The sequence below is a fragment of the Saccopteryx bilineata genome, chromosome 2 (genome assembly GCF_036850765.1).
Source record: "Saccopteryx bilineata isolate mSacBil1 chromosome 2, mSacBil1_pri_phased_curated, whole genome shotgun sequence".
Lineage (NCBI taxonomy): Eukaryota > Metazoa > Chordata > Mammalia > Chiroptera > Emballonuridae > Saccopteryx > Saccopteryx bilineata.
Window position 1 is genome coordinate 375371001 of NC_089491.1, and position 27223 is coordinate 375398223.

Here is a 27223-nt window from a genome sequence, read left to right on the forward strand (position 1 = left end):
ATACAAAAACGATTTATTTAAGTAAACAAAATTTTATTATGTAATTTGTTTATGAATAAATATAAGTAATTTAGTACAACAAATTAACAAAAAAACTAATGTGATGTGTTGAGGCGCTTTGCATCGCCTGTTATTTTTTTAATCTATACTTGTAGTAGCTATTCTTAACACAGCTTCCAAATGTAAATCATTCAATCTTGTACTTTTATTTAGATTTATTAAAGAAAAAGTTTGTTCACAAATACTGTATAAGTTGAGCTGAAGATTACTGAAGATATCATAATTTATGTATAATGGTTTAAAAGTACCACTTACTTTATTTCCACAGTGCGTCGTGCGGAGAATATTAAAAATTTAATCGTGGACCGCGTGAACTCATTACATGGGCTGGATGTTAGCCATGCCTGATCTAGATGCTCAAGAACAATTGACAGGGCTTACTTAAGGCAAAGAAGGCTTACTTAAGGCAAACAAAAAAAAGAAGTTATAGGCCTGCCAGGTGATGGCTCAGTGGATAGAGTGTCGACCTGGGACGCTGAGGACCCAGGTTCAAAACCCCGAGGTCACCAGCTTGAGCGTGAGCTCATCCAGGTTGAATGCAGGATTGTTGGTGTGTGAGCATGGATCATAGACATGATGCCATGGCCACTGGCTTGAATAAGGGGTCACTGGCTTGGCTGGAGCCCCCTGGTCAAGGCATGTATGAGAAACAATCAATCAACAGTGAAAGTGATACAACTACGAGTTGATGCTTCTCATCTCTCTCCCTGTCTCTGTCTCTCTCACAAAAAAAAAAGAAAAGAAAGAAAAAATTTAACCGAACAATATGTTAAATTAGGACATAGATTCTTTATATAGCCCTGCCACGGCTGTGTTGTTCAGTGGCTAGATCATTGTCTTGGTGCGCTGAGGTTGTAGGTTCAATTCCTCAGTCAGGGCACAAATGATAAGCAACCAGTGAGTGCACAGTGAAATGGAACAACTAAGTGGAACAAGTTGATGCTTCACTCTTGCTTTCCCCAACCCCCTTCTTCTCTCTCTGTCTCTCTTAAATCAATGGAAAAGTTTTTGAAATAAAGAAGAGGAAGTTATAGCTCTGCCTAGATAGCTCAGTTATGCCAAGGTTGCAGGTTCAATCCCCATCAGGGCACATGCAAAACTCAACCAATGTTTGCGTAAATAAGTGGAACAAGAAGTTGATGTTTTTCTGTCTCTCTAAATAAATAAATAAATAAATAAATAAATAAATTTATTTTATTATTATTTTTTTTACAGAGAGAGAGAGAGAGGGATAGATAAGGACAGACAGAAACGGGGAGAGATGAGAAGCATCAATCATTAGTTTTTCATTGCGACACCTTAGTTGTTCATTGATTGCTTTCTCTTATGTGCCTTGACTGTGGGCCTTCAGCAGACCGAGTAACCCCTTGCTTGAGCCAGAGACCTCGGGTCCAAGCTGGTGAGCTTTTGCTAAAACCAGATGAGCCCGCGCTCAAACTGTCAACCTTGGGGTCTCGAACCTGGGTCCTCAGAATCCCTGTCCGACGCTCTATCCACTGCGCCACTGCCTGGTCAGGCCAAATAAATAATTTTTTTTTTAAATGAAGACATTGTTAAGTCTAGGGTGTGACTACCTACCATGATCTGCCCAGTTAGTAATTCATGACTATTCTGTGAGGTTACTTCAGTCACTGAACTTGACAGATTTCAGATTTATTACATAGCCCCTTTTTCATTCACAATTTCCAGGAATTAGCAGCACTCTAATTGAATTCCAATCATATCCAGTGACTCATCAAGTTCATGGAGTCCTAAGGACCGTAAAATTTTCCTGGGTACAGTTAAAACTCCCTACATGATAAAGATACCCAATAGAGAACATAATAAAAATGTATATTTATTTTAGACCGAGAGCAGTGAATTGGTAGTGGATATAGCTTTTGGTTAAGTAAACAAAGGTCAGGATGAAGGAAAGCTTAAAATATTGAGTCAGATGTTAGAAGGTGTCCAAAGCAGAAAGTTTGACCTATTAAGTAATATGTCTATTTTCTAAATGTATTCTTTCCTTGGTGTTTTATCTAGGGATTTGTTTCTCAGGATAAATTTAGTCATATGATGGTGATGCACTGGCAGTGGTTTTCTTCTAAAAGGCAGTTATATTTCTGTTAGGACAAGATGTTGGGTGGAGGAATTACAGACTTATTTTGTTTTATGTTTACTTAGCTGTACAAAAATGTTTTTCCTTTTAAATTCTGGCAAGAAGACCAGCCAATCAGAAAAACATCTGGTGTTGGCTTAGCTAGGGAATGGCATAATCAGTAAAAATTACTTATAGAAAGAATACAGTTTAAAAAAATGTTCTGCAGTTTCAATTCTGGATTTCTTTATAAAAATTCATCCTTAATCTCTTCCTAAAGATTTCCTCCCAGCAAAACATTAGACTTATGTTGGATTACCTTTTTATGTATTAAGGTTTATTCAAATCTATGAAATTTAGATCATGAGTCATAAACTCTTTAAACACAGAATCTTTTTCTGTAGCTTTTGCTGTTAACAACCACTCTAAAACTTAGGGGCTTAACACAGTTATTCAGTCTGGCAGTTCTGCTAGTCACTGGCAAAGGTCACTCATGAGGCTATAGTCATATGGTGGCTTGACTGGGAGTTGAGCATCTAAGATGGCCTCACTGTCTGAGAGCTTGGTGTTACTGTCAGCTGGTAGCCTTTCTACATGGTCTCATCATTTAGGAGTTTATCCTGGGTTTTCTTACATGGTGGCAGGGTGTTTCAAGAGGGCAAAAAGCTTCAATGTCTCTTAAGGCTTAGCCTTGAAAATTGTATAGTATTACCCCACAATCTTTTGTCAGATCAAGTCACCATTGTTTTTTTTTGTGGGGGTTAGATATTATTTGATTGATTTTTAGAGAAGAGGAGAGAAAGAGGGGGGAGAAGCGGGAAGCATCAACTCGTAGTAGTTGCTTCCCGTATATGCCTTGACCAGTCAAGCACTAGTTTCGGACTGGTGACCTCATTATTCCAGGTCAATGCTTTATCCACTGCACCACTACAGATCCGGCCGAGTCACTATTGGTAACTCAGGTACAGAGGATGAGAAAACAGACTTTTGAAGGGAGAGGCAGAAAAATCCCATTGCAAAAGGGCATTACCACAAGGAAATAAGATTATTTGGGGCCATTATTCTAATGTTCTACTGTGGTCTTCCCTCTGGCTCTAGTGCTTTGCATACTTTTTTTTTTTTTTTTTTTACTTTATAAAATTTGATTTGAGTGAGGGAGAGAGGGAGAGCTTGAGAAACATTGATTTGTTGTTCTACTTTATTTATGCATTGATTGGTTGATTCCTGTATGTGGATCAAACCCGTAATTTTGGTGATTTGGGATTATGCTCTAACCAACTGAGATACCTAACTAGGGCCCGTGATTTACATTCTTATCACACGCAAAATATCCCCTTCTAAAACTTCCACGTGGCTCAGTTGCCACTTTCAAAGAAGCTAATATAAACATGTTCAAAGACTAAAGGAAATCCCATTTAAATCATTAAAGGAAAGAATGATGACAGTGACTTTTCAAACAGAGAATATAAGTAAAGAGATAGAAATTATAGGAAAGAACCAAATGGAGGCCTGATCAGGTGATGGCAAAGTGGACAGAGTGTCAGCCTGGGACGCTTAGGACTCAGAATTAAAACTCCAAGGTCACTGGCTTGAACACTTGCTCACCAGCTTGAGCGTGGGGTCACTGGCTTAAGCATGAGATCATAGATATGACCCCATGGTCACTGGCTAGAGCCCAAAGGTCACTGGCTTGAAGCCCAAGGTCTCTGGCTTGAGCAAGGGGTCACTGGCTCAGCTGGAGCCTCTTGGTCAAGGCATATATGAGAAAGCAATCATTGAACAACTAAGGTGCCACAACTATGAGTTGATGCTTCTCATCTCTCTTCCTTCCTGTCTCTCTCTCACTAAAAGAAAAAAAACCCCAAACAAATGGAAATTATAGGGTTGAAAAATAGAATAACTGAAAAAGTCACTAGAGGGACTCAGCAATTTGGAGATCACATAGTGAATCAGTGAGCTTGAATATAGAGCAATAGAAATTATCTAGTTTGAAGAAAAGAACGGAACAAAATGTACTAAGAGTCTTAAAAGGAATGGGAGAGTGAAAAAGAATATTTGAAGAAATAACAGGTGAAAATTTCCCAAATCTGATAAAACATTTATCTACACATGCAAAAATCTAGATGATTTACAAGTAAGATGAACACATAGAGATGTATACCTGGACATATTTTTATTGAACTGTTTAAATCAAGTACAATGAAAAATGTGGAAAGCAATACAAAAATAATTCATGATATACAAGGGAACAGCAGTGTAATGAACAGGTGACTTTTCATCAGAAACAGTTGAAGCCAGAAAGCAGGTGAATGACATTCAAAATGTAGAAAAAACAAGAAAGGACACCCTCAAGGAAATGAAAAGACAGCCTAATGAATGGGGGAAACTATATGCAAATTATGTATCTAGTAAAGGTCTATTATCTGGAATATATAAAGAACACTTAACAATCCAGCTACAACAAAACAATCCAGTTTTTAAAGGGCAAAGGACTTGAATAGACACTTCCTCAAAGAAGATACAGAGACGACCAACAAACATGGAAGTATGTTCAACATCATTAGTCATTATGGAAGTGCAAATCAAAAGCACAATGAAATAGCTCTTCACACCCACTAGGATAGGTATAATTAAAAATAAGGGGAAGGGAAGGAAAATAAGTGTTGGCAATGATGAGGAGAAATTTGTACCCTTGTACCTTGCTGGTAGGGATGTAAAATGGTACAGGCACTGGGGAAAATTTGACAGTGCCTTGAAAGTTAGACATAGAAATACCATATGACCTAGAAACTCCACTTGATACCAAAGAATTAAAAACAAATATTCATAAAAGTGCTTGTACATAAATAATCTTCATAGTATCAGTATTCACAACAGCCAAAAAGTAGAAATAGCCCCGTTGTCCTTTGACAGATCAATGGATAAACCAACTATGGTATGTCCATACAATGGAGTATTATTTAGCCATAAAACAATGGATTACTGAGACATGGTGGTACTATATGGATGAACCTCCATAATGTTATAAAAAGTGAAATAAGCCAGACATAAAAGACTTATCGAATGATCCCATTTATGTGAAATATCCAGAATAGAGAAATCCATAATGGTAGAAAGGAGATTAGAGGTTGGCTAGGTCCTGGGGATGGGAGGACATGGGTGGAGTGGTAGGTCTCAGGTGTGGTTACTTAATGAGTATGAGGTGTGCTGGGGGAATGAAAATATTTAAACTAGGGAGAGGTGTTAGTTTTACAACACTGCAAACACACTAAAAGCCACTCAATTATACACTTTAAATGGTGTATTTTATGTGACAAACTATAGAAATGATCCCTGAAAGTATAGTCTTATTATGTGAATTTCCCTTCAAAAATAATTTTTAAGAAGTGAATTCCATATCCAACAGAACTATAATTGAAAAATTTAGACAACCTAAGGACATTCTCAGACAAGCGTAGAGAATTTGTTGTTAGCAGACCTGCCTTACATGAAATATTAATGGTTCCAGACCATATAACTTGCAAGAAAAGCACTGTAAAAGTTAATTACAGCCTGACCTATGGTGGCACAGTGGATAAAGCATCGACCTGGAATGCTAAGGTTGCTGGAATGCTAAGGTTGCAGGTTCAATACCCTGGGCTTGCCCAATCAAGGCACATATGACAAGCAATCAATGAACAACTAAAGTGAAGCAACTATGAGTTGATATTTTTTGCTCCCACCCCCCTCTCCTCTCTCTGTAAAATCAATAAATAAAATCTAAAAAAAAAGTTAATTATAGAAGGCTATAAATATAGAAGGCTATAAGTAAATATAGAAGGCTATAAGTAGTTTTTTGTATTAGTTTAACTGAATTAACAGATAGTTGTGCAACACAACAATTATGAAACTGTGTTATTGGGCTTTTAAGATAAATATGTAACATACAGCAGAAAGGAGGAAGAGAATGGGTTTCTGTTGAAACAAAGTTTCTATATTTTACCAAATTGAAGGAGTAGTAATCTAAAATAGATTGTGATAAGTTAAAATACATATTGTAATTGCTAGAGCAACCACTAAGAAGGAAACTTCACACTTATTTTTAAAAGGGATTACAATACTCTAGAAAATATTTAAAATACAAGAAGACAATAAAAGAGGAACAATGAAACAAAAGACAGACTTATAGGAAACAAGTAGCAAAATGAGAGACATAGCCAACTAAATAATTATATTAAATATGAATGGCTTATATACTTAAATCAAAAGATACATATTATCGCCTGACCAGGCAGTGGCGCAGTGGATAGAGCATCGGACTGGGATGCCAAGGACCAAGGTTCAAAACCCAAGCTTGCCAGCTAGAGCGTGGGCTCATCCAGTTTGAGCAAAAGCTCACCAGCTTGGACCCAAGGTCGCTGGCTCGAGCAAGGGGTTACTCGGTCTGCTGAAGGCCTGCAGTCAAGGCACATATGAGAAAACAATCAGTGAACAACTAAAGTGCTGCAACAAAGAATTGATGCTTCTCATCGCTCTCCCTTCCTGTCCGTCTATCCCTCTCTCTGACTCTCTCTGTCACAAACACACACACACACACACAAAATACATATTATCAAACTGAATTTTTTTAAAATACAAGATTCAACTTTATGCTGTATAAGAGAAACACTTTAGAGTCAAAGCCATGAATATGTTGAATGTAATGAATTATATGCACTACATACTAGCATTAAGCAATCCTAGAAGTAAATTAAAAGTACAATTCTATTCACAATAGCATTAAAAAGAATAAAGTGCCTGGGACTAAATGTAACAAAAGACTTTTACACTGAAAATTATAAAACATTGCTGAGAGAAATTAAAGAAGACGTAAATAAATGAACAGACATTCCAAATTTTTGTTTTGGAAGACTCAGTATTAAGATGGCAGTTTTCTTCAAGTTGATCTATCAGTGTAAGCTGTCAAAATCCCAGTGGGCTCCTTTTTTTTAGAAGTTGGCAAGAAAGTTCTAAAATTTACATGGAAATGCAAAGATCCCAGAATTTTCAAAATGATTTTGGAAAAAAGAGTGAAATGAGAGGACTTATACTTCCTGGTTTCAGAATTGACCATAAAGCTGTAGAAGTCAAGATAGTCAATGGCATCAAGTCTGTTATGCAGTGGTCGGCAAACTCATGAGAGCCAAGTTCAACAGTACAATGATTGAAATTTCTTTTGAGAGCCAAATTTTTAAAACTTAAACTATATAGGTAGGTACATTCCTTACCGAGGCAGTGCCCGCACGTGGCATTTTGTGGACGAGCCACACTCAAGGGGCCAAAGAGCTGCGCATGTGGCTTGCCAGCTGCAGTTTGCCAACTGGGGGTTAATGGAACAGCATTGAGAATTCAAAAATAAAGGTATTTTTGGGTCATTTGATTTTCAGTAAATGTTTTAATAAAGGAAATTTGATGGGGAAATAATAGTCTTTTAAACAAATGATGTTAAAACATTGGGTATCTACATGGGAAAAGATGTACTTGGGTTTCATGTCACACCAGACACAAAACTTGAAGTGGATCATAGACGTAAATATAAGAGAAATTACTGTAAAACTTCTAGAATAAAATATAGCAGATAAAAAAATAGATAATTTTTATAACTTTTGACTAGGTAGAGTTCATATATATGACATCAAAAGACCCATTAAAAAATAAATTGGACTTTATCAAAATTAAAACCATCTGTGTTTCAAAAGACTCCAGGAAGACACAATCCACACAGTGGGAGAAAATATTTACAAATCAGACTGTACATAAAGGGCCTATATGTAATAGAGCCCTTAAATTTCTTTTTTTTTTTAATTCCTCAAGAATTTACTTTTTTTAAAATTTTATTTTATTTTATTTTTTTACAGGGACAGAGAGAGAGTCAGAGAGAGGTATAGACAGGAACGGAGAGAGATGAGAAGCATCAATTATCAGTTTTTCGTTGCAACACCTTAGTTGTTCATTGATTGCTTTCTCATATGTGCCTTGACCTTGGGGCTACAGCAGACCGAGTAACCCTTTGCTCAAGCCTGTGACCTTGGGTCCAAGCTGGTGAGCTTTTTGCTCAAGCCAGATAAGCCCACGCTCAAGCTGGCAACTTCGGGGTCTCGAACCTGGGTCCTCTGCATCCCAATTCGATGCTCTATCCACTGTGCCACCGCCTGGTCAGGCGAGCCCTTAAATTTCAATAGTAAGACAAACAATAAATGGGCGAGTGATTTGAGTACCCAGTTCACCAAGGAAGTCATTTAAATGACTAATAAGCACATGAAAAGATGCACAACAGCATTACTAAATTACTAACTAGGAAAATGCAAACCAAAACCACAGTGACATACCATTCCATAGGACTGCTACAATTATGTAGACAGTGAACAAGTGATAGTAAACATACGGACAAACTAGAATCAGCATACAGTGCTGGTGGGAATGTAAAACTGTTCAACCGCTTTGGAAAACAATTGAGTGGTTCTTGAAAAGTTTAAAATGAACTTACCATACAATACAGGTTAGTAGTTTTCTGAGATTATATTCATGAGAAACGGAAAACTTGTATGAGAATGATCAAATGAAATCTTACCATTTGCAACAGCATGGGTAGACCTTAACAGTGGTGGGATTCAAATAATTTAACAACCGGTCCTCTGCCCTAATGATCGTTTTAAGTATAAAAAAAACGATATATCGAGCCCTGGCCGGTTGGCTCAGCGGTAGAGTGTCAGCCTAGCGTGCGGAGGACCCGGGTTCGATTCCCGGCCAGGGCACACAGGAGAAGCGCCCATTTGCTTCTCCACCCCTCCGCCGCGCTTTCCTCTCTGTCTCTCTCTTCCCCTCCCGCAGCCAAGGCTCCATTGGAGCAAAGATGGCCCGGGCGCTGGGAATGGCTCTGTGGCCTCTGCCTCAGGCGCTAGAGTGGCTCTGGTCGCAACATGGCGACACCCAGGATGGGCAGAGCATCGCCCCCTGGTGGGCAGAGCTTCGCCCCTGGTGGGCGTGCCGGGTGGATCCCGGTCGGGCGCATGCGGGAGTCTGTCTGACTGTCTCTCCCTGTTTCCAGCTTCAGAAAAAAAACAAACAAACAAAAACAAAACAAACAAAAACAAAACAAAAAAAAACAACAACGATATATCGAAAAGGTAGTTTACTACGGCACGCATTTAATAAATAACAATAAAAGGAGTACACAAAACTCGATTGTTACAAAAGTTTTAAAATATTAATGAAAAAATACTAAATAAGCCTGACCAGGTGGTGGCGCAGTGGATAGAGCATCAGACTGGGATGCGGAGGACCCAGGTTTGAGACCCCGAGGTCGCCAGCTTGAGCAGTGGGCTCATCTGGTTTGAGCAAACCAGCTTGGACTCAAGGTTGTTGGCACGAGCAAGGGGTTACTCAGTCTGCTGAAGGCCTGTGGTCAAGGCACATATGAGAAAGCAATCATGAACAACTAAGGCTGGGGTCCCCAAACTACGGCCTGCAGGCTGCATGAGGCCCCCTGAGGCCATTTATCTGGCCCCCGCCGTACTTCCAGAAGGGGCACCTCTTTCATTGGTGGTCAGTGAGAGGAGCATAGTTCCCACTGAAATACTGGTCAGTTTGTTGATTTAAATTTACTTATTCTTTATTTTAAATATTGTATTTGTTCTTGTTTTGTTTTTTTTACTTTAAAATAAGATATATGCAGTGTGCGTAGGGATTTGTTCATAGTTTTTTTTATAGTCTGGCCCTCCAATGGTCTGAGGGACAGTGAACTGGCCCCCTGTGCAAAAAATTTGAGGACCCCTGAACTAAGGTGTCACAATGCGCAATGAAAAACTAATGATTGATATTTCTCATCTCTTCGTTCCTGTCTGTCCCTCTCTCTGACTCTCTCTCTGTCTCTCTAAAAAAAAAAACAAAAACAAAATAAATAATACCTGACAAAAAACAATAAAACTATTAAGATATTTTCATACTGCTTTTTTTTGTGTGTGTGACAGAGACAGACAGAAAAAGGGACAGATAGGGACAGACAGGAAGGGAGAGAGATGAGAAGCATCAATCATCAGTTTTTGTTGCAGCACCTTAGTTGTTCATTGATTGCTTTTTCATATGTGCCTTATTTGGGGAGCTACAGCAGACCACGTGACCCCTTGCTCAAGCCAGTGACCTTGGCTTCAAGCCAGCAACCATAGGATCATGTCTATGATCCCATGCTCTAGTCAGTGACCCTACACTTAATAAGCTGGTGAGCCTGCACCCAAGCCAGTGACCTCGGGGTTTCAAACTTGGGTCCTCTGCATCCCAGTCCAGCACTCTATCCACTATGCCACTGCCTGTTCAGGCCAAATGGCTTCTTGATTGGCATTCTCACTTGCATTTTTTTTTCACCTATAGACAGAATGAACATTACTATGGACGTTAGAAAATGCTGTTGCACAGATGAACGTTAGAAAAGTAAGGAATGTAAATTTGTGATTTCCACATTGGGCAGCTTCCCAGGCACCCTCTTTAGAACCCTGATTACAAAGTGCCATTTTAACAACCGGTTTGCCAAACTCAAAAAATTAGGTATCGGTTCTGCTGAACCAGGGCAAACTGGCTGAATCCCATTGGACCTAGAGGGTATTGTGCTGAATAAAATTAGTCTGTCAGAGAAGGACAAATTCCATGTGATTCATTTATATGTGGAATATAAAGAACAAAATTTAAAAAGTGAGAAAGACTCGTAGATACAGAAAGTGGACTCTGGTTGCCAGAATGGAGGGGGTTGAGGGAACTGGGTAAAAGAGGTGAAGGGATTAAAACATACAAATTGGTAGTTACAAAACAGTCACAATGATGTAAAGTACAGTGTAGGGAATATAGTAAAATATTGCAATAACTATATGGTGCCAGGTGGGTACTGTAAATATCAGGGGAGACTTTGTGAAGTATATAATTACCTAACCTTTATGCTGTACACCTTGAAACCAATACAAGATAATATTAAAAGTAGACTAATAGGACAAAAAGACAGTGATCATAGCAGCATTATTTATAATAGTAAAAAGATTGTAATAATCCACTTCTCCCACATCTATTGTGAGGGTGAAGACCGTTCTCAGCCATCAGACTGTTGACATTCTAGAAAGTGTTGACATTACTCTGAAGGGACACACAGTTATTGTGAAGGGCCTCATAGGCCCTCTTCAAGGGACTTCAAACGCATCCATATAAACCTCAGTCTCCTCGGAAAGAAGAACAGATTCCGGGTTGATGAATGGCGGGGAAATAGAAAGGAACTGGCTACCGTTTGCACTACCAGCAGTCCTGCACAGAACATGATCCGAGGGTGTCACACTGGTCTTCTGTCACCACCGTTACACTTTCCTGTCCACGTCAATTTTCAGGAGAGTGGTTCTCGAAATCAGAAATTCTCAGGCAAAGAATACATCCACATGGTTCGGATGAGGCCAGGCAATGCTCGTGCTGTATTTCAAGCCCAGAAAATGAAGGAAGCCAGAAAGATGAGTCAGTTCTTGAAGGAAATGACATTGAACCTGTATCAATTTCAGCTGCTTTAATTCAGCAAGCCTCAACAGTTAAAAACAGGGATATCAGAAAAATTTTAGATGGTATCTGTCTCTGAAAAAGGAATAGTTCAGCGGGCTGATAAGATCTAAGTTGTCTAGCTGTAGAAACAGCAAGATGCCGGATGATATTTTAAAGATGCAATAAAAGCCATGTATTGATTTGGTGGGGGTTGGGGGAAATATTGTAGTAATCTAAATGTCTGTCAGCTAGGAACATTAAACAAAATATGACATTCCATACACTGGAATACTATTCAGCAATAAAAAGGAATGAATTATTGGTGCTTGCTGAACCAGGGCAAACTGGCTGAATCCCATTGGACCTAGAGGGTATTGTGCTGAATAAAATTAGTCTGGTGCAAAAGATGACATATGTTTTACTTTCATTTATTTGTTTTTTTGAGAAAGAGACAGGAAGGGAGAGAGAGGGAAGAGAGAGTGAGAAACATCAACTTGTAGTTGCTTTATTTTAATTGTCCATTGATTGCTTCTTGTACTTACCTGGACCGGGGGGCTCAAGCTGAGCCAGTGACCCCTTGCTCAAGCCAGCAACCCCACACTCAAGCTGGCAAACCCGCACTCAAGCCAGCCACCTCAGGGTTTTGAAACGGGGACTTCAGCATTCCAGGCTATGCTCTATTTACTGTACCACCATGGGTCAGGCTACATGTCCATTTTTGTAATGTCCAGGAAAGGAAAATCGAGAGAGATAGAAAGCAGCTTAGTGGTTGCTTGAGGTTAGGAATCAACACAGGATTGATTGCAAATGGGTATGAGTGATACTTTTAGGGTGGTGGAAATTCATCAAAAGTGGATTGTGTTGGTTGTACCACAAATTACTGAAGTGTACACTTAAAGCCAGTAAATTTTATTGTATGTGAATTATACTATAACAAGGCTGTTTTAAAATGCTGTATGCAGGCCCTAGTCAGTTGGCTCAGTGATAGTGTCAGCCTGGCGTGTGGAAGTCCTGGGTTTGATTCCCAGTCAGGGCACACAGGAGAGGCAACCATCTGCTTCTCTACCCCTTCCTCGCACACACTCTTCTTTCTTTCTCTCTCTTTCTTCCTCTCCTGAAGCCATGACTCGATTGATTCAAGCATATTGCCCCTGGGTGCTGAGGATGGATGGCTCTGTGGAGCCTCTACCTCAGGTGCTTAAAAAAAACAGCTCAGTTGCAAGTATGGCCCCAGGTGGGCAGAGCATTGCCCCGTAGGAGGCTTGCTGGGTGGATCCCGTCAGGGCGTATGCTGGAGTCTGTGTATCTCTATCCCCTCTTCTCACTTGGGGCGAAAATGCTGTATGCAGGTGAAATTCTATGATGGTGAAACTTAGCAATTATTAAAACTTCTTTATAAACAAATTTACTGTAGCTAAAGTAAGTACCTTGAGATAAATGGGCCATAAGCTGTATCTGCAGACTTGTTTCTTCATGTATTTCCAGTATTTGTTATAATGATATTCAGTCTGTTACTGTGTTAATGTCATTTGTATCTGATTTACTAAATTTAGGGTAACAGTTTGTTGATTTATTTTTGCGCTCTACTATAGAGATAAAAGGTGGAAAAAAAAACCCACCATAGATATACAGTCAAAAGACTATTTCCAGATTCCTATGATATAAACAGCATTCATTGGTTCAGTAATTTCCAGGTGCTGTATTGCTTTCTGACTAGACTGTGGTGAACTATACAGAAAAGGCCCCTTTCCTGTCAGCTTACAGTCTGATATAAAGGGCACCACACCAGCTCAGTACTGTTGTTCTGAGCTTTGAGGTGCGTTGGGTTTCATTGGAGAAGGATCCAGCACATCCAGTTAGAGTGGGAAAGGCTTCGTGGCATCAAGAGCATGTCCAATGGACAGTAATCTATTTCTGTTGACAGATTAGGCAAGATTAGTTTCACAGTTACTTTAGAGAAAATAACATGAGCAAAAAGCACAGAATTTGAGAAGAATCAAGTGGTCAAGTTCTATTTTGTTTTTCTCCTGTTGGTTATATTTCACTATGTATAATTAATCAGTTGCTGTGAATTCTTTTTTTTTTTTTTTAATTTTTTTACAGGGACAGAGAGAGAGTCAGATAGAAGGATAGATAGGGACAGACAGACAGGAACGGAGAGAGATGAGAAGCATCAATCATCAGTTTTTTTGTTGCGACACTGTAGTTGTTCATTGATTGCTTTCTCATGTGCCATGACCGTGGACCTTCAGCAGACTGAGTAACCCCCCGCTTGAGCCAGTGACCTTGGGTCCATGCTAGTGAGCTATTTTTGCTCAAGCCAGATGAGCCCGTGCTCAAGCTGGCAACCCCGGGGTCTCGAACCTGGGTCCTTCCGCATCCCAGTCCGACGCTCTATCCACTGCGCCACCGCCCGGTCAGGCGTGAATTCTAAAATGTACCATTATTTTATAAACCACAGAAAGCTTCTGATTTTAATTTTAAGATGCTTCCTAAATTCAGAATTAAAATGAAAAAAAACCCACATAATTCTTTTAATTGTGGAAAAATACATTTAAGATAAAATTTGCCACTTCATTATTTTTAAAAAATTATTTTACTTATTGATTTTGCAGAGAGAGGGAAGAAAGGGACAGGGAGTGAGAAGTATCAACTCATAGTTGCTTCACTTTAGTTGTTGATTCATTGATTGATTGTCATATATGCCTTGACCAGGCAAACCCAGAGTTTCATACCGGTGATTTCAATGAGTGGAGGGGAGGTTGTGAGCCAGACCTCCCACATATGCCCCAACTGGGATCTACCCTGCAACCCCCGTCTAGGGCCAATGCTTGAATCAACTGAGCTCTTTTTAGTGCCTGAGCTGGAACCAACTGAGCTATCCTCAGCACCTTGGGCTGACACTAGAACCAGTTGAGCCACTGGCTGCAGGAGGGGAAGAGGAAGAGAAGGGGGAGAGGAAGGGGAGAGAAGCAGATGGTCACTTCTATGTGTCCTGACTGGGAATTGAACCTGGGACATCCATACCCCAGGCCAACACTCTATCCACTGAGCAAACCAGCCTGTGCCATCATCATTTTTAAGTATACAATCCACTTACAATGTTGAGCAACTAATCTCTAGAACTCTTTTTATCTTGCAAAACAAAATACACCTTTTTTAAAAATCTTAAAAATACATTCATAAATTTAGCCGCATGTATCAGAGATTCAAATTAAAAGTGGCTTAAATGTGATAAATTTATTTTTATTTTATATAAAGTCTGGAGCCATGATGTCTCTGCAATCATCTGCAGGCTTTTTCCTGTTTTCTGCTTATCTTTAAAACTGCTTTTCAACCTCGTGATACAGGTGTTCAGTCATCCTAACCACATTTCAGGCAGTAGAATTGAGGGAGTCAAGAAGCAGCACACCCTCTCTCTTTAAAGACACTCCCGAAATTGCATATGTCACTTTTTCATACATTCCATTGATCAGAACTTAGTAACCTGGTCTTATCTAGCTGCAAGGGTAGTAAAGTCTTTTTTCCAGATAGCCCTGTGCTAGCTAAAAAGTGGGAATTCTGCTATTCTAGAAGAGGAGAATGGATATTGGGGGATAACTAGTATTCTCTGCCAAAATGCTTGTTAAATTTGTATTTCTCCTATAAAGCTTGAATAATATAAATCTGATCTTTTAATTTGTTTTTTTTTTGAAGTTGGTAACTATACTTTTAAATTAATTATCAGCAGGGTTCACTGTTGAGCAAAGCATTTATTTCTTTTCTCTTTCCTTTGTTCACTGTCATTTCCCACCCAGAGCCTGGATTTAAAGCTTCTTGAGGCCCTGGCCGGTTGGCTCAGTGGTAGTGCATCAGCCTGACGTGTGGAAGTCCTATGTTCGATTCCCAACCAGGGTGCACAGGAGAAGGGCCTCTGCTTCTCCACCCTTCCCCCTCTCCTTTCTATTCACCTCTCTCTTCCCTTCTTGCAGCCAAGGCTCCATTGGAGCAAAGTTGGCCCGGGCACTGAGAATGGCTCCATGGCCTCCACCTCAGGCGCTATAATGGCTCGGGTTGCAACAGAGCAACGCCCCCTAGTGGGTACATGTGGGAGTCTGTCTCTCTGCCTCCCTGCTTCTCACTTCAGAAAAATTATAAAAAAAAATAAAAATGAAAATAAAGTTTCTTGAATTGGTTTCCTGGGTCTTGTTTGTATGCTAAGTATTTAAATTCATTATGTTAGTAAGTTAATCCCCAGAATGTTCCAAAGTAAGATTTGAAAATTATCAGAAGGCTAAATAATTTTAGCTGCATGTATCAGAGATTCTTTCCCTCCTTTTCCTCCCCAAACACAGTTGCTGATTCTATATGTGTGAGGTACAGATCAAGAATTTGCATTTCTAACAAGGTCCCCCTTGATACTGCTGTTGCTTGTCAGATTTGTGAACCATTCCTCTTATACTTTATTACATACTTGGGATAGGGTACATACAATATGTGGTTTTAAAGTTATATTTTTCAGCTATGTAGAAAACATCTATATAGAAAAACAATTACAGTGCTATGAAGAGCAACAATAGTGCTAATGTAATTTTTTAAGGGGTTGATGTCCTACCTTGAAACAGATAATAGAATTATCTAATTGCTCTCATGTATTTTTCTTTTGACTACATCCTTATATATAATTGTGGATAGATTATAACAATACATAATGATATACTATCCTCATGTTACTATGAAACCAGATTACCTAAGAATGTCAGATGTTTGAATAGTTACTTCCTCTACAACGATTATAGCTAATCCTTCACAAATTTCCTGTAATTTATTATAGCCTTGATCTAATCAGTTTTGACACCCTTTGTATTTTGCGTGAGAAACTTAAGTTTGGATTTAGCTGAAATAGTAAAATATCTAAGACATATTTGACTTGTTTCTGTGAAACATTTATTTTGTAAACAATACCATTAACTGGAGCAGAAATTTCCTAGAAAACATCTAAAATTATTGTGTAACTATCTCTAAGATTATTTTCTAAACTCCATTGCTGTGTCACTTCAAATAATAAACTATTCTGAGTATCTGTCAGAACTGTAATTTCTTGGGTTCTGAGATCCTCAGTCTACTTCATCTGGCCCATTGAATCTCAAACTTCAAAGAAATATCAGTATCTCCTGGAGGGCTTGTTAGAGTATAAATTGCCCCTCTTTCCCTCCTTTTCCTCCCCAAACACAGTTGCTGATTCTGTATGTGTGAGGTACAGTCAAGAATTTGCATTTCTAACAAGGTCCCCCTTGATACTGCTGCTGCTTGTCAGATTTGCGAACCATTCCTCTTATATTTTCTTACATACTTGGGATAGGGTACATACAATATGTGCGAAAGGATGATAACGGAAATACAAATCTGGACAGATGTTTTATACATCTGGTGTTTTCCAGATCCTCCCAGGATACTGTCAATTCTTTTTCCCTTCATATGCCTTCTTGTTCCCACAGAGACAACAGCATTCAGTCTGTCTAGACTGAAGTGAGGAAAAAGATCAGCTGTGTGTGAGTTTTATTCCTTTTTACATCTAGAGTTGTAGAAGAGGGATATGATTTTTTAAAAAACATAAAACAGCTTCCACAAATTGCTATTATTGGGAAGCAGATGATTCTTTGACGTCAGATAATTTTCTAACACATGTACTTGTCAGGCAGTAGTATTACTTTAAGGTAGTTTGTTTGCTGCACTGAAACTTGGTAGTTGAACCAACTTCTGTCACCAAGTCCTTATCCAGAGAAAAGAAGGTAACCTATAAAGGAAAGCCCATTAGTTTATCATCGGACTTCTCAGCAGAAACTCCACAATGTAGAAGAAAATGGAGCCAAATATTCAAATTATTGAAAGAGAGAAATTACCAGCCAAGAAAATATATCCAGCAGAGTTATCCTTTAGATATGAAGGAGAAACACTTTTTTCGAACATACAGAAGCTGAGGGACTTTATCACCAGAAGACTTCCATTGCAGGAAGTCCTCAAGGAAATTATTCTACTTGAAACAAAGAACAGAAGGTCACAAAACTGAGTTAAGATAATCAAAAAACAGCATAAATAGGGATAATCTGTCACAACAAAAACAAGAGGAGGGAGTAAAGGTCTGAATTTACAAAGGAGGATGGAGATCATATACATTCAAAAGAAAAAAGACTACTATGTATATGAAATTCCTTTTTCAGAAACCTGATGGTAACTGCACACACTGAAACCTAAAGCTTATACATACATATAACTTACAAAAAGAGGAAATAAAGGAAAAAGGTATAGAATACCATTACACAAAAACAAGTCAGAAACACAAAGGAAAAAAAACCAGTTGGGGGTACAGAGCTACCAGAAAACAAAATGGCTATAGGAATTTTTTTTTGATAGAGACAGAGAGAGAGAGAGAGAGAGTGAGAGAGAGAGAGGACAGATAGGAACAGACAGGAAGGGAGAGAGATGAGAAGCATCAATTCTTCATTGCAGCACCTTCATTGTTCACTGATTGCTTTCTCATATGTGCCTTGATGGAGGGGGAGGGCGCTACAGCAGAGCTAGTTGCTTGCCCCTTGCTCAAGCCAGTGACCTTGGGCTCACCAGTGACCCTTCAAGCCAGCGACCTTTGGGCTCAAGCCAGCAACCATGAGGTCGTGTATATGATCCCTACTCAAGCCAGTGAACCTGTGCTAAATCTGGTGAGCCCACGCTCAAGCCGTTGAGCCCACACTCAAGTCAGTGACCTTGGGGTTTTGAATCTGAGTCCTCCATGTTCCAATTCGATGCTCTAGCCACTGTGCCACTGTGCCACTGTCTGGTCAGACAGGAGATCCTTATACATCAATAATTACCCTAAGTGCAAGTGAACTAAATTTACCAATAAAAAGGCACAAAGTAGCAGACTGGATCAAAAAAACAAAACCCGACTAGATGCTGCCTTCAAGAGCCATGACTAAGCTGCAAAGACAAAGATTCAAAATGAAAGTGTGGAAAATGATTCTCTAAGCACATAGCATACACAGAAAAGCAGGTGTAGCCATACTTACTGTATATCTGACAAAAATAAAAATGCTTTACTCCAGTTTTTTTTATCATTTCCATTGCTCCTGTTATCTTACAGAGACCTATATCGTATTATACTTGAACTGTAATTTTTCTTAATTAATTTTACTTATTGATTTTAGTGAGAGAGGAAAGGCAGGGGGAGAGACAAAGAGACAGAGAGAGACAAAAACATCCATCTATTCCTGTATGTGCCCAGACCTGGGATCGACTGGCAACCTTTGTGCTTTGGGAAAAGGCTAACCAACTAACTGAGCTATCCGGCCAGGGCCGAACTATAATTTTAGTTTATTCTTAGTTTATCTCCTTGCTCTTAGTCCAGAGTTTAAGTTTCTTTTCTTTACAGGATTGTTTAAACTTTCTAGCCTGGTGTACAAGTTTTCTTCATTACCTAACCCCACCATCGACCTAACAGTTTATTCTTTTTTTTTTTTTTTTTTACGGAGACAGAGAGAGAGAGAGAGAGAGAGAGACAGAGAGACAGATAGAGACAGGCAGGAACGGAGAGAGATGAGAAGCATCAATCATTAGTTTTTCATTGCGACACCTTAGTTCATTGATTGCTTTCTCATATGTGCCTTAACCTCGGACCTTCAGCAGACTGAGTGACCCCTTGCTTAAGCCAGCGACCTTGGATCCAAACTGGTGAGCTTTTGCTCAAACCAGATGAGCCCGCGCTCAAGCTGGCAACCTCGGGGTCTCGAACCTGGGTCCTTGGCATCCCAGTCCGATGCTCTATCCACTGCGCCACCACCTGGTCAGGCAACAGTTTATTCTTTAGACTTACTGAGTTCGTAACATGTATCGGGCTCTATGCTCCATCCTATAAATATGATGGCAGACATGAAGGGCATGGTTTCTGTCCTCCCAGGGCTTTCCATTTAGGTGGAAGGTAGGTTATTATAGTTATTAGAAAATATTTATTGTAATGACTGTTTAGATGTCTGAGATTGATGGCAAAGTACATTCTGTCCACTACTTCCTTACCCCTTCAAATTCCCCTCAATTACTTCTACTTTGAGTCATGAAATGCTAGGACCTTATGTATGACTCCATGCCTTTATACGGCTTATCTCCCCATTTTTTCCTAGTTAATGTCTGGCCTTCCTTTAAGACCCAGGTTAGATATAACCTGTAATTAGAAGTGTCATCCTTTGCCCTCATACCTCTTGTCATTTTTCTCTGATAGTAAAATATTTGCCTCTTTTTGTTCTTTATTATAGAGCAAGAGCTCCTTAAATACAGAGATCACGTTTCTTCTTTGTATCTCATTGCCTCCAAAAGTGTCTGATATTGACAGGACATTCAGTAAATGGTCATTGCATGAAGTGAAGAGTCATCTGTATTCCTTTATGATGTGTATTTGCTGGTTTTCCTGTGCTTTTTTGAGTATAGGCATTTTTCTTAATGTAGCTTACTAGACAAGCTTTCATGGTCTTCTTTGTGGAAGAAATGGTGGCTTTGTTTATTTTTTATTAATTTGTTAAATGATGATTTGTGTGCATGAAGAATGCATCTGATGGTATATTATGAAGCATTATTGGTGCTTATGAAGCATTACTGGTTTGCTGCATTATATGTAAGATTCAGAAGAGAAGGTTCCCTATCCCAGTTTTCTGAGCACTGCCTTAAACAAGTAAATGAGAATTGTATTTGGGGAGTCACTTTACCGTAATGTTATTTTTATTATTATTATTATTATTTATTTTTTTTTTTTTTTCATTTTTCTGAAGCTGGAAACAGGGAGAGACAGTCAGACAGACTCCCGCATGCGCCCGACCGGGATCCACCCGGCACGCCCACCAGGGGGCGACGCTCTGCCCACCAGGGGGCGATGCTCTGCCCATCCTGGGCGTCGCCATGTTGCGACCCTCCTGGGTGTCGCCATATTGCGACCAGAGCCACTCTAGCGCCTGGGGCAGAGGCCACAGAGCCATCCCCAGCACCCGGGCCATCTTTTGCTCCAATGGAGCCTTGGCTGCGGGAGGGGAAGAGAGAGACAGAGAGGAAGGCGCGGCGGAGGGGTGGAGAAGCAAATGGGCGCTTCTCCTATGTGCCCGGGCTGGGAATCGAACCCGGGTCCTCCGCACGCTAGGCTGACGCTCTACCGCTGAGCCAACCGGCCAGGACTATTTTTATTTTATTTTATTTTTAAATTTTATAAGAGTTTATTTAAGCCAAACTGGTGACATGTCAGGGAGCAAGATCTCAAATTCTCTTTATTGACATTTTTAAACAGTCCCTCTGTAGTGATGTGGTTTTAAGCGAGTAAACCTTTTGTAATTCATTTTTCTTATATATGAAATGAAGATTAGGGACAATAGGAAGATTCAATACTTTATTATGTGAAAAAACAAATAGTATGTGGCCCATACTGTCATCCTTCTGACTACTGTTGGTTCATTTTTTCTAGAGACAGGGAAAAAATTAAATGTCTCAAAGATGTTTCAGCCTAAAGAATTCTGAAAATATGGCCTTGGCTTATAATACCTACTATGCTTATTTACCTTTCTCCTATGAGGATTACTTATAAATTGTTGAGTTGAACATAATAAAATGTTACGTAACACTTGACACAATATTTTATTTTTGCAGATGTTCTCAAATAGTGATGAAGCTGTAATCAATAAAAAATTGCCCAAAGAACTCCTGTTACGGTAAGTCTGAATGCTAATTTTAAGTTTGTGTGTGTGTGTGTGTGTGTGTGTGTGTGTATCATATATGTCTATTTAAAAATTTGCAGGCTTACTACTGTTCTTCATGTATGTATAAGACCTGGATTATCTGAATTTGTAAATTTATTGATTCTTTTGTTAAGCAATCTTCGTCTTTTCTAGATATAAATCAAGATTTTGAATGTTTAAGTTGGAAAGTTTTCTCTTACTCAATGTTACTTATATATGATTTCATTTACTCATTTTTCCTTTGCCCTGTTCTTGTATATAATGTGAAAGAAGTAGTAGATTTTTATTATAGTACTAATTTTTTGGAAGAGTGATTCTAATCCATTCCTTCCCCCCACTTGTATTTGCAACAAAATATGCTGAGAGTGCTGTATAGAAGAGTTACAGCCCTTTGTGCTAAAGATAGAAAGGTAAAAGTTGGCCTGATCTGTGGTGGCGCAGTGGGATAAAGCGTCGACCTGGAACACTGAGGTCGCCGGTTCGAAACCTTGGGCTTGCCTGGTCAAGGCACATATGGGAGTTGATGCTTCCTGCTCCTTCCCCTTCTCTCTCTCTCTGTCTCTCTCTCTCACTCCTCTCTCTCTAAGAAAATCAATAAATAAAATATTTAAAAAAAAAAAAAAAAGAAAGGTAAAAGTTAATTTGGAACTGTTTCTTTTCCTATATTACACTTACAATTTTACCATTCTTTTAGTGTGTAGAAACTACATTTGGGCTCACCCATAACACGAAACACACGGCTCCTGGCCCTGGCCGGGTAGCTAAGTTGGTTGGAGCATCATCCTGCCATGCCGAGGTTGCGGGTTCTAATCCTGTCAGGGCACATAACAAGAGTCAACTAGTGACGACATGAACAGGTGGAACAACAAGTTGCTGTTTCTCTCTCTGTCTCTCCCTTCCTCCCTCTCTCCAAATCAATTACACACACACACACACACACACACACACACACACACCTCCCAATTTATTTGCATCTGACTTAGGAATCATGTCCAAGAAAGGGGCCATAGGAATTATTTTCAGTGCCTATTATTTGGGCACCTAATCACACCATTCTTTGTTCACTTACGTGGAATATCATGACAGAGAAAGGTATATGCTCTTTGCAGCTGAAAGAAGCTAACAAGTGACTGTGCTCAGAGGCAGCTGCCTCTTGCTCTTGGTTGCTGCTGCGATCCAGTCAGCCCCTAACCAACCTGATCTCTGCTTCCAGGTGGACAATAATCTCTGCTCTAGTGCTGCTAAAGAATATTCCTGCCATTCCTAAGTATTTTTGTATGCCTGAGTTCTCCACTGCATTGCATGATCCTTGTAAGCAGGGACTATATAGCCTATCAATATGTAGTACTTTACACATTGGAGATACTAAGAAAAAAAGTAAAATAACTAAATTAAACTTGGGATAGATTTTTCCATGGAAGCAGTGCATGTGTACATGCTGGTTGACAATAGTTTTGTTTTTTAATTCTTTTTAAGAAAATTAAATTGAATATAATAGTTTAAGTAATAGCAATACTCGCTTGACTACGCAGGGCCCATTGGAAGATGCATCCTGAATATCTTGAGTAATAATTTGAGTAGCCTTCAGATTTCAGCAAAATTTTAGCTATTTTAAAGAGATATTTTTAAGTAGGTCATGTTCTTCACTGTTATTATAAGCTGACTATACTAAAATATACTTTTGTGTTTTATAATGCCATTATTTTGAATACTTAGTGTTATTTTATACTACTGTAGTTTACCTTAAGACTCAGTAAGATTTAGGGAAATTATTTAGCTCTTTGGTGACTGGCCACACCATGCTATGGTTTATGTTTTTCTGTTTTTGCCATGAAACCCAAATTTCTTACTATGGCCTACAAGACCCCTCATTAGATGGCAGGGGAATAACTTGATCTGGTTTATATTTTTAAAGGATTAGTCTCGATACTATGTGTTGGCCAGATTAGGGGATAGGAATGGAGAGCAGTAAGAGGCTAATAAATTCCAGGCAAGAGATAAGGGTAGCATAGAAAACATGTCCTATAATTCTTTTAGACTGCAGCATTGCTTACCCCTGCCCTTTCTAGCTTTAGTAACTATCTCTTTTGTTTTCTTTTGAGAGACAGTTAGCATAAACCATGATACTACTTTCAAGTGTACAACATGATTCAATATCTACATAAATCTTAAAATGATCACCACACAAATCTAATTAATATTCATCACAGTTACAAAATTTTTTTTCTTGTGATGAGAATTTTTAAGATCTACTCTTTTACCAACTTTCAAGTGTACAATAGTATTATTAACTATAGTCACCATGCTGTATATTACAGCCCCAGGACTTCTCTACTTTACAACTAGAAGTTCGTGTCTTTTGACCACCTTCATCCATTTCACCCACCACCACCAACCTGTTCCCTGGTATCTACGAGGGTTTGTTAGGGTTTTTTGTTTGTTTGTTTGTTTTGCCAGTAAAGAATTATATAACTCTATGCTTGTAATACCTTTGACACTTTATCTTATTAGCACACTGCCATGTGAGAGAGTTTGTGAGTGTGAAGAGAAGTTAGGAGTATCTGGCTCTTTTTCTAGCCATGAGTTGAGAGGTTGGAAAAGGGTAGGTTGAAGAAGGGTGCTATGTGCCTGACTTCTCAAGTTAGAACACTGGAGATGCTTTTTCCATAACAATATTTTTATGAATGAATATTTGGTTCTAGTTTATGTTATATTGGAAGTGGTCCTTGTGTACAATTGGCTGCTTTCTAACCTAAGCAGGGAAGCTAATTACCACATATGATATGATTCCTGTGAGGAAATGAGCTTGAGTTCTAAACAATCGATTCTATACTTATTGATGGGAACAAGTCCCTTCCTAAATTAAAGACAGAGTGAGGCCCTGGCCGGTTTGCTCAGCGGTAGAGCGTCGGCCTGGCGTGTGGGGGACCCGGGTTCGATTCCTGGCCAGGGCACATAGGAGAAGCGCCCATTTGCTTCTCCACCCCACCCCCCTCCTTCCTCTCTGTCTCTCTCTTCCCCTCCCGCAGCCAAGGCTCCATTGGAGCAAAGATGGCCCGGGTGCTGGGGATGGCTCCTTGGCCTCTGCCCCAGGCGCTAGAGTGGCTCTGTCGAGCATCGCCCCCTGGTGGGCAGAGCGTCGCCCCTGGTGGGCATGCCGGGTGGATCCCGGTCGGGCGCATGCGGGAGTCTGTCTGACTGTCTCTCCCCGTTTCCAGCTTCAGAAAAATACAAAAAAAAAAAAGAAAAAAAAAAGACAGAGTGAAACTGCTGTCCCAAAAAGGAAGGAAATAATTTGATACTGTAAAACATACTACATACTTGGTGAACGCATTTAAGTATATACAATATAGATTTTGTTTAAACCAATTAAGACAAATAGAAAAGAGGCTTGTGGCCTTGACCAGTTTGCCCAGGGGTAGTGTCAGCGTGGTGTGTGGATGTTCCAGGTTCAATTCCCGGTCAGGGCACATAGGAGAAGCGACTCTCTGCTTCTCCACTCCTCCCCCTTCTCTCTCTATCTCTTCTCCTCCGGCAGCCATGGCTCAATTGTTTCCAGCCAATTGGCCCCAGGCACTGAGGATAGCTCTGTGGAGCCTCCGCTTCACGTGCAGTTGTGGTATGGCTCCAGATGGGCAGAGAGCATCAGCCCCAGATGGGGATCACTGGGTGGATCCCGGTTAGAGCGCATGCAAGAGTCTGTCTCTCTGCCTCCCCTCCTCTCACTAAAATAAAAAAAAAGAGAGAGAGAGAAAAAGAAAAAGAAAAAGAGGCCTTTTAGATATCTTTGACATTACACCAAACAGATAATTGATCAGTAAAAATGTTATTATAAATTCAATCTGGGATATTTATAATTTATTGAAATTCATTGAATGTGACATTTCCTAAAGTTTAAATTTTCTTTAAAGTACATAGGGAATGATTAGAAACAACAGGTACCCCTGGGAATGGAAACTGGGTAACTAGATCGGACTAGAAGAAAAGCTTACTTTTTATTAGGCTTTTTTGTATCTTTGAGCTGATTCTTACAGCATTTGAACTCTTCATTTTGAAATAGTGTTATACTTACAAAAAATTGCAAAAATAGTGCAAAAAACTTTTAAGTGCTTTTTCCTAAAAATGAATATTTTATATAATCAAACAATACAATTATCAAAATTAGGATTGATACAGTACTATTAACTGATCTACAGACCTGGTCAGATTTCTCAGTTGTCCCAGTGATACGTTTTTTTCTTGCCCAGGATCCAGTCTAGGTGCAGACATTCCATTAATTGTCATGCCTGCTTAGTTTTCTGTAATCTGGGACACTTCCTTAGTCTTCCTATGTCTTTCAAAATCTTGATACTTTTGAACTGTAATTTTATAGAATTTCCCTCAATCTGGCTTTGTCTGATGTCTGCTCGTGATTAAATTGAGGTCATGTACTTTGGCAAGTATATTACAAACGTGGTGTGCCCTTCTCCATCTATCACAACAGGAGGCACATATGTTAATATGCTTATTACAGGTGATGTGAACTTTTTTTTTTTGTATTTTTCCGAAGTGAGAAGTGGGGGCAGCAGACAGACTCCTGCATGTGCCCGACTAGGATCCAACTGGCATGCCCACCAGGGGGCGATGCTCTGCCCATCTGGGGCGTTGCTCTGCTGCAACCAGACCCATTCTAGCGCCTGAGGCAGATGCCATGGAGCCATCCTCAGCACCCCAGGCCAACTTTGCTCCAATGGAGCCTTGGCTGTGGGAGGGGAAGAGGAAGATAGACAGAAAGGAGAGGGGGAAGGCTGGAGAAGCAGATGGGCACTTCTCCTGTGTGCCTTGGCCAGGAATCCAACCCGGGGCTTCCACTCGCCAGGCCAACGCTTTACCGCTGAGCCAACCGGCCAGGGCCGGTGATGTGAACTTTGATCACTTAGTTAAGCTAGTGTCTTTGCATAGCTCCACTTTGAAATTGTTTTTCTTTGTTATTGATAAATATTTTGTGAGGAGAGATGTTGAGACTATGTAGGTGTTCTCTAAAATACAGTTTAATAACTATTATGCAACATTTGGTTTGGTTGCAGGGGTCTCCAAACTTTTTACACAGAAGGCCAGTTCACTGTCCCTCAGACCGTTGGAGGGCCGCCACATACAGTGCTCCTCTCACTGACCACCAATGAAAGAGGTGGCCCTTCCGGAAGTGCGGGGGAGGGAGGGCAGATAAATGGCCTCAGAGGGCTGCATGCGGCCGGCGGGCCGTAGTTTGGGGACGCCTGGTAGAGTATACATATTACATTGTTGAATCCAACGTATATTAACTTACAAGGAGGACAATTGTGTTCTTAGGACTATACTACTGTATTTACTTGTAATTGCAAGGTCACAGCCAAGTTACCAATGAATTAAGCAAGTGTTGTTCCCTCTTAACTTTAACTTAACTTTAATTTACTGATTCTCTTCCTTCCCTTTTGAAACAAAGGTTATATTAATGCTGTGGCAAGCTGTAATCCAGTTTGGCTAATGTGAAACCAGTTAGCAGGATTGACAGTACTCTCTTTCAGAGCAGAGCCATACACATTTATTTAGGAGTACCAGTTGAAAAATGTGTGCCAGAGTTTATAAGACAAAGAGTCTTGTGTATTTTCCAAGAGCTACTGTAAGGTGACTTGTTCTCAGATATTTCTTCTGAGGATGATATTGATAACTAAAAATGACATGAGGGATAAGACTGCTTGAGATCACACATGCCCTTTTAGCTATAAAACAAAGTGCAGTTTCAGAATGAGGATTATTACTATTTATAGGAATCCGAGCCTGACCAGGCCAGGCGGTGGTG

At 39.8% G+C, this 27223-nt stretch overlaps 1 protein-coding gene and 2 pseudogenes across 3 annotated transcripts in view; 2 read left to right on the plus strand and 1 right to left on the minus strand.

The window, feature by feature from the left end:
* LOC136325021 (large ribosomal subunit protein uL6 pseudogene) overlaps positions 1–11756 on the plus strand; it is a 38628-nt pseudogene extending 26872 nt beyond the window's left edge.
* FBXL20 (F-box and leucine rich repeat protein 20) overlaps positions 1–27223 on the plus strand; it is a 116226-nt gene that overhangs the window by 28291 nt on the left and 60712 nt on the right. For all 3 annotated transcript variants that reach the window (XM_066263756.1, XM_066263755.1, XM_066263757.1), the window contains exon 2: positions 21317–21378. In XM_066263756.1, the coding sequence (XP_066119853.1) occupies positions 21317–21378 (62 nt within the window). The remainder of the gene's footprint in view (positions 1–21316; positions 21379–27223) is intronic.
* LOC136327781 (small nucleolar RNA U3) lies at positions 5416–5486 on the minus strand (annotated as a pseudogene).